A 12,831-nucleotide genomic window follows, 5' to 3' on the forward strand; every position below is an offset into this window, starting at 1 on the left:
ATCTTTTCACACCTCTGACAATAAACATTCTGCAGTCAGAGGTGCTGCAGTTGTTTGGCCAGAGCTAAATATTTGCAATTATTTCCTGGAGAATTTTCCAGTGTGTGAACAGAGACTTTGTTTTAGTGACAAAGAATTGAGTGGGTTTGATTATTTTTGTAAAATGAGATTCATCCATCACCAGCTGGGATAGGGGAAAGTTCCCTGCCCATAGCAGGGGGTGGAATAAGGTGATTTTTTAAAGTCCCTTCCAACCCAAACCATCCCGAGATTCTGTGATAAAGGGGAATCCTGATACCACAAAGCTGCAAAACATCAAATAAACTACGTCAGCTCTATATAATTCCATTTCTGTGGTATAAATCAGCCAGCAAAGGTTTTTTTTCTGTGTGTGTGTGCAGAACAGATGCTCTGCTGGTGAAGCTGTCCCTGCTGATGGGCCAGGAGGTGTTTTATGGAGCTCTTTGGGGCAGTGTCCTGGGCAGCCCCTCCATCAGGCTCCCTGCTTCCCTCTTCGTTGTCAGCCACATCAACAGGGAACTCTCTGGCAAACAGCAGAAATTCATGCTTGGCACTGATTACAAACTCACAGTAAGTTCATTTTTCCACCCCATAAACCCTTTCTCTGGATTAAATTAGGATGGCATGCAATTAAAAATATTTTCAGAGGAGAGACTGAAAGGTCTGTGCTCTGAAATTGCTTCATCCATTTAATTTGAAGAGCAGCTTTTCTGGTTTCAGTGTTTAATGTGCAGTTCCCAAAGTGTTTGCTGCTCTGAAATTTTGTGTCTTTATTTTTCCAGTTAAATGGAGATCTTCTGTGGGGAGTAATTTGTGTTGAGTGATGGAATAAGTGTAAGGCTAATTAAGTTAATGTCTGCATTTTGGGAGGTTTTACATCTTGTAACTCTGGGACATTCTGTGCTCTTACAAACCCAATATTAACAATTCTTTTAATAGCCACAAAAAATTAGTTTGAACTTATTTGGGTGCAGGAGTTAAATTGTAATTATTCTCTTATTTAAACAAAATATTGTGCATAGGTAGCCAAATTTCCTTATTTTCCCTCCCATTTGGTAGCAAAATCAAATAAAATATTGTGTTTTCCTTTTCCAGATAAAGTCTCTGTGTGTGTCAGTGCTGGATTCAAATGTCCTTGTGCAGAGGAACACTCTGGAAGCAATCCTCTTCTTTTTCCCATTTTATACAGCTTTGGTAAGGGGATTATTATGGGATTTTCCCATGGAAGGTGTGTTCTGTGCAAGCAGCCCAGCTCCCACCTCTGTTATTGCCAAATGGCTGAATTTTGAACCTTTAAATCTGTGAATTTTGGGCTTTCTTGTGCCACATCAATTTACCCCATCAATTTTGTGCCCCACAAAGGAGGGCAGGAGACTCTGCTGTTTCTCAGAGTCTTTACAGCTTCCAAGGCTGAAGAAATGATCTCACAGGAGCGTTTGGGGGATGTTTGGGATGTGCTTGAAGTATTCAGCTCTTGGCAGCTCATATGAAAAAAATACGGAGTTTATTCAAGTAGGATTTTAGAACTGTCCACATGAAGTTATTTCTGGTAAAGACCAGGGAAGAAAATCCTCCTTGAAACAAAAGTTGTTCCCATTGTTTCCTCACCTCCCTGTAGGACAGGCAGTGTTTAGGGTGGAGGAAGGATTTTTAAGTCTTAAGGAGAGGAGAGGCTTTGGGCTGAGCTCAGGGTGGCCTTGCAGGGCCTGAATGAGCCCCAGGAAAGCTGGAGAGAGACAATTGCCAAGGGCTGCGGGGCCAGGAGCCAGGGAATGGCTTCAAACCAAAAGACTGTAGGGTTAGGTGGGATATTGGGGAAAAAATTCATCCCTGGCAGGGTGGGGAGGGGCTGGGATGGAATTGCCAGAGCAGCTGGGGCTGCCCCTGGATCCCTGGCAGTGCCCAAGGCCAGGCTGGACATTGGGAGCAGCTGGGACAGTGGGAGGTGTCCCTGCCATGGCTGGGGTGGAACAGGATCTTTAAGGTCTCTCCCATCCTGTGACTCCATGATCCCACTTTTCTCAGATCCCTTGAGATTGTGTCACATCCTTTGACATTTTTATCACACAACCCATTTTCCTGTTGATGCTTTGTTACCTTTTCCCCAAAACATGAATATTCCCATTTCAAAAACCCAACCCATCACCAATTTGACTCCTTTCAGTGCTTACCAACAGCTGAAAAATCTTTCTTTAAATCTTTCTTTTCCACCCTAGGACAGCAAGGAAAGCACCATCCTGTTGAGAAGGGCTGATCTGGTTTATATCCTGTCAGCAGCCACTCAGACACTGCTGAGGAGAGACATGTCCCTCAACAGGAGATTGTATGCATGGCTGCTAGGTACTGTGCAAAATCCAGGGATTTTCAATGTTCTGGATGCTTGAGAACAAAAAAAAATAATAAAAATCAGTGTTTAAAGTTGAAATACACTTATTTAGCTGGAGCTACTTTAGATAAAGTGGTGTTTATTTGCTATTTATGAAGTGCCTTAATATAATGAAACTTTTGGCAAACAGAGGTGAATTTATTTCTCTCTGAATCCCAGGGTTACTGATAGGTGCTGGTTCCACCCACAGCTTGTTGTGAAGTGGTTCAGTGGACTAAAAGGACTAAAAGTTACTGTTTTAACCTTATTTTTCTGGAAGAAATAGTGATTCCCACTGCATTTGTCCTTGGTTTTGGTTGATGTGATGTGCTGAACATCTGGATGCCCTGAGACTGGGACCTGTGGGTTGTTGAAATGCCAAAGATGAAAAATGCAGTAGAATTCAGTAGAAACCCCTCAGTGCTCTGTGCTGCTCTCTGAGCTCCTCCTGCCTCTGTTTTCTTGCAGGCTCTGATATTAAAGGTGGCACTTTTGCTCCAGACTCCACCACTTCTGAAGACCATGCTGTGTATTTCTTTGGAAAATACTCTAAAGATCTTTTGGTTGAGGTTGGTGTTCATTTTGTACAGATATATTCCAGATAAATGCATGATCCTTTACATTTTAGCTCAAACTGTGTCCAGAATTATTCCTAATTATTGGTTTGTCCCTCCCTCCCTGTTCCTGTGGTTACATTTCCATCTATCCCAAAGCCTCTGTGCTGCATTTATCCCAATATTGGATAGCTTATGGAATCTTAGGGAAACCAAAGGGAAGCATCTTGGCTGAACTACCTGAATTATTTAAAAGTGTTTCTCTGGAAAAGAGAGTAGAGATGATGGGAAGATGGAATTGATTTGTTTACCCTGGATGGAAAATTTGAGTTCATTTGTAGTCAGCCCTAAACAAAATCAAATATAGGAACACTTCAGCCTTTAATGAGATGACAATCTGTCTCTGATGGGTAACATTGTGATGTTTTCCTTTTCCTAGAGCTTGATTGTGATTCTGCACCAGAAATTCCCGGAGTCTGACCCAGAGGAACAGCACCAGGCTTATCTCAAACCCTTCCGGATCCTCATCAGCCTCCTGGACAAACCTGAAATAGGTAAAGTCTTTGTCCCAAATCTCAGTAGGATTTAACAGAACCCAGCACAGTCCTAATCCTGACTCTGTTGTGTGGGAGTGTGCAGGAGGCTGCTCCTTGCAGTGGCCCTGCTCTGGAACAAATTCCCTCTCCAGGTTCCCTCTGGCTGTCCCACAGAGCCCTGCAGAGCATGGATGGATCCCAGGGAGGGAAATGCAAATCTGTGCCCTCCTGGAGGGTCAGCACAGCCCAGCCTGGGGGCTGTGCCAACCCCAACCCTACAGGCTGGGGACAGAGTGTCCTGAGAGCAGGAAAAGCTCTGGGGGTGCTGGTGCCAGGGGCTGGACACGAGCCCAGGGGTGCCCAGGTGGACAAGAGGCCACTGGCCCCTGGGCTGGGTGAGGAATTGTGTGTCCAGCAGGAGCAGGGCAGGGATTGTCCCTCTGTGCTGGCTCTGAGAGGCCCCTCCAGGGCTGGCTCCAGTTGTGGCTGGTGCAGGAGAGCCCTGGAGGGGCTGGAGCGTGTCCAGGGCAGGGAACGGAGCTGGAAAGGGGCTGGAGCCCCAGGAGGGGCTGAGGGAGCTGGGAAAGGGGCTGAGCCTGGAGCAAAGGAGGCTCAGGGGGCCCTTGTGGCTCTGCTGCTGTGTCCCAAGGGAAAGGAGGAGAGGAAATGTCCTCAAATGGCACCAGGGGAGGCTCAGGTTGGAGATTGGGAAAGAAAATTTCCCTGGAAGAGCCATGAGATGAGCTCATTGGGATGAGCTGCCCAGGGAGGTTTGGAGTCCCTGGAATTGTCCAGAGGAGTCTGGATGTGGGGACAGGGTTTGGGGGTGATTGTAGTGGTTTAGATTGAGGCACCCCGAGCTTTTGTGGGAACAAATTCTCCACTTTGGGGAGCTTGGAGGCCACACACTACAGCCTCAGGCTTCTTTAAATGTCAATTAATGTCAAACCACCACAGTGATGCTGGTGGGACTGGGGTGGCTCTGGATGACCCTGCAGGGCTCTTCCCACCTTGCTGATCCTGGGACTGTGTGCCTTGTGCTGGCATCTGAGGGACACTTAGAAAGAAACACTTCCACCCTTGTGTCAGTGTTCCTCCTGCTCCTTGGAGTTTATCTGCCGGAATGCTCTTCCCTTTCCCATGCCTGTCCTGCTGTGTCCGTGCAGCACCAGAAGGATGAGGTTCTGCCCATCCTTGTTTCAAGGGCAAATTCACCTTTCTGCACTAAAAAATTAAACCAAACTGACTTGACAGAATTTTTAAAATGTTTTGGGTGGGAAGTGATGCTGCCAAAGAGGTTGTTTCCATTATAAATGTATTGATTAATCTGATTCAGAAAGTAAAGGAGAGACATTGCCCTACTGGATGTGTTGGTTGGCTGCCTGACAATCTGCATTAATCCAAAGTACATATAAAGGGATAATAAATCCCTTTTAAATCAGGGATATTTAGCTCAACTACATTATCCAGTTTAATCTTTCCAGTCAGCACACAAAGTTGGATTCCTTGAGCCTTGAGTCATTAAGACTTTCACTCCCTTTAGAAATGGATTTAACAATGCAACAATTATTTAAAGGTATCAAACATAACAAGCTTTGACCTTTTCTGCTATTCTTAGTCACTTAAACTTTTATATTTTCATTTTTAAAAGTGCTCATTGCAGTGAGTTAAAACTAAAAATACTTTTTTTTTTTTTTTTAATTATTCCAAGTTTAGGCCACCAAAATTATTATTTCTTCCCTTCTTCTGTAGACAACTCCTGGATTCTTTTTTCCCTTTCCTTGCAGGGCCACAGGTTGTTGGGGATCTGTTCCTGGAAGTTCTTAGAGCTTTTTATTCCTACTGCAAAGACACCCTGGGTTCTGATCTCAAACTCAGCTACAATCAAAGTGGCAACATCCTGGCAAGGTATGACAGATTCCCAACTCTGAGCTGAAACTGGTTCATTTCTTTAAAGCTAAGTGATTAAAACAAGGAGTTTAATGGAGTTTTGGGTTCTAACAAAGTGACTTTCTGGACAGAGGATGAGGTTTTTCTTTGCCTTTCTCCACACACAGTGAATTTCTCTTGGATTAGCAGGGAATAAAAATGAAGTTTGCTGCATGTGATGGGTGTGGAGTAACCACGGTGACATCAGGCTGCTGACAGAGCTCAGCTTTGTGATTTCCATCATCTGAAAGATGCTCCTGCTATTCCAGAATGATTTAGTCTTTGATTTAAAAAAAAAAAATCAACATTTTTTAGCTTGTAGATAAAGGGAAAAAGAGATTTTAGAGTCCATCAGCTCACGTGATGTGAATCCTCACTGACATCTGCTTTTTTTTTCCTCTTCTTTCCCTTCCAGTGCAATCAAAGAGAACAAAAATGCTTCAGAAATTGTCAAAACAGTGAATTTGTTGATCACATCCTTAAGCACTGATTTCCTCTGGGATTACCTGACCAAATGCTTTGAAGATTGTTTCAGGTGTTTATGTTGTGCTCTCAAAAATGCCACTTCAGAGCTGTCTGTTCAGGATAATATTTACTGAAGCTTTTAAGGGACATCACACATGGTAGAGCCAGCCAGATCTGTAAGTTGTGTCCACAAATAATTCAGGAATGCAACCAGGTAAATAATTAGATGGAAATTTCAACCTGGGAACAAAAGAAATTCCTTTCAGTTCAACAGAGGAAGGAAAAAGGGTTGGGAGGGAAAGTGGAAAGGTCTTTATAGAAGAAAAATAAAGATACTAAATGGGCTTTAAGGTCTCTCTTCAACCCTCTATTCGATGACATCTCTCATTTTATCATTTTCTAACTCTAAGAAGATTCTGCAATCTGAATATTATCAGCTCTTCATCATACCACACTGAGCTGAGGTTGTTTTGACAGGATATTTTCTCCTGCTGTGTTAGGAGCCCTTTGCCTCAGAGCTGTTCAGTATTTTGTGCTGATTTTAATGAAGCTTTTTTGCTTGTAACCAGAATTTTGCCAAACCCTTACATAAGAATGTTTCTTTCACTCCAGAAACAAATCCACAGGGATGAGGTATCCTCTGGAAAGTGTGAGCACTCCTCCTACCATCTCAGAGCTCTGCACACTGCTGGTGTTCCTGCTGGATGTCATTCCTTTGGTAAGGCGGGGTTTATCAGTGGATAAACTGATATGGATGAGATGGGATAATCCCTTTAAACATTCCTTATTTATTTCAGGAGCTCTACTCAGAGGTGCAGACTCAGTACCTGCCCCAGATGCTCAGTTACATGGTGCAGTCTCTCCTGGAAAACATGGAAGTGTTGGGACTGCCAGAGCTCACTCATGCCTTAAAAACCTGTTTTAAAGTGCTCAGCAAGGTGCAAATGCCCCCTTCCTACCTGGACATCGAGACAGGGAGTGGCAATGGGGTAGGTGATTTTCAGCCCCTCAGAGATGGGTAAAACCCTTCAAAACTCTTGGTTTAAAGAATTTTGAGACAGAATTTAAAATGTTGATTCTCCTTCAGCCTAGATGACAATTGCACCTGAAGGGAGCCACAGGAAACATGGAGAGAGACAATTTCCAAGGGATGGAGGGACAGGACACAGGGAATGGCTTTAAATTGAAAAAGAGTAGGGGTGAATGGGATATTGGGGAGGATGAGGAGGGGCTGGGATGGAATTCCCAGAGAAGTCTCATCCTTGGCAGTGTCCAAAGCCAGCTTGGACAGGGCTTGGAGCAACCTGGGTCAGTGGAAGGTGTCCCTGCCCATGGCAGGAGTGGCACTGGATCATTCCTAAGATCTCTTCCAACCCAAACCTATAATTCTATGAAATTTTAAAGTAAAAAAAAATATTTTTTGAAACTTCCCTTCCAGGGCATTCTGCTGCCTTGTTACTCTCACTGGGTGTTCAGTTCTGGCCTGTTTGAATTACCTGGGGCACTGAAGGGATTTAGTCTTGTCTCAGCCTGGGGCTATAATTCGGCCCCTGGGAAGGATGGGATCTAAATGGTTTTGGAAACAGGATGCAGTAGCTAAAAACTGGAGTTGCCAAATGCAGCCCAGCTTCACAGCTGGCTAGGTCTGCAGGGCTTTCAATTAATATTTCAGTGGAACACAATGGGGCATTGTTGGTGTGCAAAGGAGCATGCTGAGGAATGAGGAATAAATGGGATAAAAGCAGCCCCACGAGCACAGCCTGCCAAAATCTGCCAGCAGAACAAATACCTGCATTTGAGCAGAAACAGTGCAGCAGATGGAACACTGCTCTGGGGGGAAATTGGTTTTAAGGGAACACATCCCTCTGTTTGATGAGTCAGTGTGTGAGGTTCATACAGATCCTAGTTGGCTTTTAAAGAGAAATGAATGGAGCTGTTTATAAACAACTGGGAATCACCAACAGGAATTTTTGCTTTTTCTTTCATTGCTGTTCTCTGAGTTAAATCTCTGTTGGCAGTGCCACATTAAGCACGTCCCTATTGCTGTTGCAGAGCCCAGTGCCAAAGGAAGATTTGGACATAACCCTGGAGACCAAATCTGTGCTGCAGGAGGAGGAGGAGGCTCCATTCCCTCCCCTCAAGTCAGAGGACAGTGGCATTGGCCTGAGTGCCTCCTCCCCAGAGCTGTCCCAGCACCTGGGGGTGCCCACGGTGACCCTGGAGAGAGATGATGTCTGGAAAAAAGGAGGGAGCATCCAAAAAACTCTGTATTGCATCCAGGAGCTGGTTGCCAAATTTTCCAGCAAATACATTTTTGGGATGCAGCTCCAAGAAATGAGCCCTGATGGGATTGCAGCGATAAATGTGAGTGGGAAGGAGAAAAAGGAGAATGGCTACAGGTTCCCTGAGAGTGGCAACAAGAAGAAGAGTCCTTGGGATGCCAAGCAAATCACTGTGCCTCAGGTGAAACAAATGCTCTCAGAGCTGTTCTCAGCCCGGGGCTCGCCCTTCAGGAGCAAGAATTCCACTCCTCTCCTCTCTGAGCACAGCTCTGGTCACAAAAAGGAGAAGGAGGAGGAGGAGTGGGACTTGGAGCTGGTTTTGGGACCCCTCAGAGGTGACTGCAAGGAAGCTTTCTCTGCAGCTTGTCACCTGCTGCTGGACTGCACCACATTCCCAGTTTACCTGTCCGAGGAGGAGATGGAACAGTTGTACCTCTCCCTGTTTCAGGGGCCTGGTAAGAAAAACATCCTTTCCTGAGCATTTTTTGGATGCAAACACTAAAAGCTTGGCTATTTTCAAGACCAGAGCCAGTAAAAACCCCTTTTTTCACTCTAAATTGTGAATTAAAGCCTCACCCACCTCAGCATCTGGGGTGTGTGCCTGGCAGCTGAGTTTTTTCCCCAGGTTTTTTAAATTCAAATTTGTTTGGAAAACTTCCACTTTTGGAGCTGAAAGAATAGAAATATCTCCTGGCCTGTACAGCCTTGTATGGTTCAGGATTTTCAGGATACCCATCCCTACTGTCCATGGGTTGTGCCCCCAAAAAAAGGATGTTTTAGAGGAAGATGGGTGTAGGTGGAAAATTTGAGCTCTAAACCATAAAAGAGGCAAAATCAAATCTTTTCCCAAACCCTCAGGATTCAGAGGAGTTCAGTGTAACAAATAAGAATAATTTTGCATAACTGGAGGGCCTGTTCTTGGATTTCCAGTTCATTCCTTAGCTTTAGCAGGAGCTGTTATTGGCCTGAAGGTTAACTCACAAATAGCTTTGTGGGGAATGGAGAGGTGGGAAACTGGAAAATTGGTTTCTGTTCTCCCCTCACTCCATATTCCTGCTGTCTGATGATATTCCCATCATCTGCATGGCTGAGCATGGCATGGACATGGAATTCTTCTGTTGTTCCCTCGGGAAAAGATGGCTTGGATTGATGTCAGCCACTTCAGTTATCAATTTATAAATCCTGAAATGACATAAATCCTCAGTTCTACTGGAAGAGTATCCATGGATCCTGAGCCCTCTGGAGCTGTTTGTGACAATGGCAGCTGGAAAACAAAACAGCAGCTCTGAATAATGGTTGGGAATAAACATAAAGGGGAAATCCTGTAGGTACTGGGGTCCTGCAGGAGCTTTCTGCTGGGAAAACAAGGAGAGGTTGTGGCTGCCTCATCCCTGCCATTTTCAAGGTCCATTCCAACCCAAACCTTCTGTGGTTCCATGAGCTATTGATGATGGCATCTGGGCACTCATTTTGGTCCTGTGACCTTGCTGAAAGGATTTAGTTTCAAACCCTTTCTGTCCCTTCCCTTGCAAGCAGGAGGTGATGCCAGCTTCCCTCTGTGGCTGAAGTCCCTGATGACAATCTGCTGTTGTGTCAACGACTGCTACGTGCAGAACGTGTCCATCTTCACCCTCCTGGAGGTCATCAACCACTCCCAGTCCCTGGCCCTGGTGATTGAGGACAGGATGAAGAGGTACAAAGTGTCTGGCCACAACCCTTTCCTTGGCAAGCTGCAGATGGTCACCCTTCCTCCCATTGCTCCTGCAGTCCTGAAGATGATCTCAGAGAAAACAGATTTCTACCAGGTGTCCGTTTCCTTTTCCTTTTTTACTGCCCAGCTACACTGACCCTTTCATTCATAGAATCCTGGGGTTCTGAGGCAATTTGGGAATGCCTTCTGGTAACAGGAAGCCAGGAAAGAAATGTTATTATTAAAACAGTTATAAATAGAGTTCTATCTAGTTGTTTGCTCTTTTTCCCTAGAGAGTTGCCTGTGTGCTCTGGAATCAGCTGAACAAGGAGACTCGGGAGCATCACATTGCCTGTGTGGAATTGTTCTACAGACTTCACTGCCTGGCTCCCTCAGCAAATATCTGTGAGGACATCATCTGCCAGGCCCTTCTGGATCGGGATAAAGTAAGTCCTGGATGCACTGAAGCCCCTCCAGCACTGGGGAATTGTTCCAGTGCTTCCCAAATTTCTTGCTGTTCCCTTCTCCCTGTCTTCATTCCTGTGGTTGCTGTGTTTTCCAAGAGTCTGACAGGCTCTGTCCATGCTTTTACAATTCCCTGGGATTTGTTCAGCATGGGATTAGTGCTGGATTTAATCCCTGGGTACAAAATCTATCACTAGATATCAGCTGGAGTTTTTAATTCAAGCCCAAATCCTGTAGTTTTTGTTGGTATTTCCCACTGCCCCAGCTCCACCAATATCTATAAAATCACTTTATTTTAGCTTGATTTTATAGTGTTTGGTCTCCCAATAAGCTGTATTTTAAGTGAGCCGGTTATTAATTATTTTCCTTCCCTCATATAATGACAGCATAATACTTTAACAGCTTTCACTACATTTTGCACAATAAAACTTCAACCAGTCTTTGCTATTGTTTTTCTGTCCTTGCAATTTTGCAACATAGAAGTTTGCAAACCTCTTTAAAGCTTTCCACCAATAACCACTGCCTGGATACCAATGTGTTCCCATTTTCATCCAACTTGGAAACCTCCCCTAAATCTCCCTTTTTTCCTTGCCAAGGGGACAAGGCTGGAAGCTCTGTTCAGATTCTCTGTCATGTGGCACCTGACCAGAGAGATCCAAGGCAGCAGAGTGACTTCCCACAATCGTTCCTTTGATAGGTATTTCCACTTCCATTTCATTTTTATATTTAATTGTATCATGCTTTGTTCTCTTTTCTGAGGTGGGGGAGGAGTTATCTGTAGGGAGAGTAAAAAAGATGAACAAAAGGAACATTTTGCACTTCCTTGGAGTTAATCTTTGCAGGGCATTTTGTGCATGCTGTGGTTTTTGTGGGTGAAGGGAGTTGCTGTAAAAATAGAAAGAGCTTCACAAAGGAGGAGTAGCTTTTCTGGAGAGCAGATATTTTTTTTATCTTGCAGCAAATTAAATTCACCTTCCAAAGAAAATGACACCAGCTCCTTGTAAAAATAAAAACCTTAGTTTAGTTTTACTTCCTATGGGATAAAATGAGATGAAAGCAAATAAAAACGGGAAAGAACTTAAGAAGGGGGAGGATTTGTGTAGCCTTGCTTGTATAATTCCTGAACTCAGTCCAGGAAAAGCTGCTTGGCCAAAGCTCTTGGGAGCAGAGCTGAGCCATTGGCTGGTGCTTCCTTGAGCACGCTCTGGGTGTGTTCCCTGCCAGGATTTTATTGCTTGATTTAACTTTTTCCAGGGATTTCAGCTGTCCTTGGTGCTGGTGGTGCCTTGGAGTGGCTCCCTAGAGCAGAGGCTAGACAAGGTTTAAAGAATAAAGTGGGTGTTTATTAAAGGCCTTGGGCACTCAGAAGCCTCCCAGAGGCTCCCCCAAGGTGGAAAATGGTCAGGAGTTTTTCAGACAATTCTGAGTTTGGTCCATTTACATAGCAGGGTTATTGCTGCAATTACAGCTTCAGCTAATGAAGTCATTTACCCCCAGTTTGCTCCCCCACAATTCACTTTTGTTTTTACTTTTTGGGGCCTGAGGCTGTGGGGTGTCCTTGGATCTCAGGCCTAGAGGGATTGTTTTGTCTGATCAAAATGTGAAGACAGTGATGCCTTGAGAGGCTGCCTGGAACAGAGGCTGGACAGAGTTAAAGGAATAAAGGGATTTATCAAAAGGATTCACCTTGAGCAGTGCAAGAGCCTGGCTGAGGCTCCACTCAAGAAGGACCCAAGATGGACGATGGGTCAGGAGTTTTCACACTTTTATAAGTTTTGGTCCATTTCCATTTTGGGGTTAATTGTCCAATTACAGCTTCAGGTGATGCAGTCCCACCCTCCCAGACTGCTCCATCAATTCTCTGTTGTTCACACTTTGGGGGCCTGAAACTGCAACGGTGTCCTTGGTTCTGGGGCTGGAAAAGGATTGTTGTGTCTGCCTGAGCTGTGAGGAGAACTTGCTGACACTTCATATGAAGTTTACAGTTACATCCTCATGCATTCCTCAGAACCTGGAAAATATGAATGCTAAAACTTAAGGCTTTAAGTAACTAAGACTTTATGAGGAGTTTAGAGTTACACACTGATACAGTACAGGATTTGAAAACTATAAAAGCTAAAACCCTAAGGCATGGCTGGTTTGTCCCTCAGGTCCCTGTTTGTGGTGCTGGACAGCCTGAACTGCTCGGACGGGGCCATCGGGGCGGCGGCTCAGGGCTGGCTGATCCGGGCGCTGTCCCTCAGCGACGTGGCGCGGATCCTGGAGCCTGTGCTGCTGCTGCTGCTGCAGCCCCGCACCCAGCGCACCTCCATCACCTTCATCAAGCACAGCAGCTCCCCAGGTATGGCTGGGGTGGGCACCTCCATCACCTCCATCACCTCCATCACCTCCATCGAGCACAGCAGCTCCCCAGGTATGGCTGGGGTGGGCACCTCCATCACCTCCATCACCTCCATCACCTCCATCGAGCACAGCAGCTCCCCAGGTATGGCTGGGGTGTCCTTTGACGCTGGCCAAACACCAG

General features: G+C 45.2%; 1 protein-coding gene across 4 annotated transcripts in view; it reads left to right on the plus strand.

Annotated features, from left to right (window-relative positions):
* Window positions 1-12,831, plus strand: part of DOP1B (DOP1 leucine zipper like protein B) — a 41,129-nt gene that overhangs the window by 11,057 nt on the left and 17,241 nt on the right. For 3 of the 4 annotated variants that reach the window (XM_086883937.1, XM_086883939.1, XM_086883938.1), the window contains exons 5-18: window positions 402-591; window positions 1,117-1,215; window positions 2,238-2,361; window positions 2,855-2,955; window positions 3,380-3,494; window positions 5,264-5,384; window positions 5,821-5,940; window positions 6,483-6,588; window positions 6,668-6,859; window positions 7,923-8,607; window positions 9,686-9,957; window positions 10,136-10,288; window positions 10,904-11,004; window positions 12,458-12,648. In XM_086883937.1, the coding sequence (XP_086740063.1) occupies window positions 402-591; window positions 1,117-1,215; window positions 2,238-2,361; window positions 2,855-2,955; window positions 3,380-3,494; window positions 5,264-5,384; window positions 5,821-5,940; window positions 6,483-6,588; window positions 6,668-6,859; window positions 7,923-8,607; window positions 9,686-9,957; window positions 10,136-10,288; window positions 10,904-11,004; window positions 12,458-12,648 (2,570 nt within the window). The remainder of the gene's footprint in view (window positions 1-401; window positions 592-1,116; window positions 1,216-2,237; window positions 2,362-2,854; window positions 2,956-3,379; window positions 3,495-5,263; window positions 5,385-5,820; window positions 5,941-6,482; window positions 6,589-6,667; window positions 6,860-7,922; window positions 8,608-9,685; window positions 9,958-10,135; window positions 10,289-10,903; window positions 11,005-12,457; window positions 12,649-12,831) is intronic. The other variant, XM_086883940.1, reaches the window with a different exon arrangement.

The sequence above is a fragment of the Cyanistes caeruleus genome, chromosome 3 (assembly GCF_971803275.1).
Source record: "Cyanistes caeruleus chromosome 3, bCyaCae1.hap1.1, whole genome shotgun sequence".
NCBI lineage: Eukaryota > Metazoa > Chordata > Aves > Passeriformes > Paridae > Cyanistes > Cyanistes caeruleus.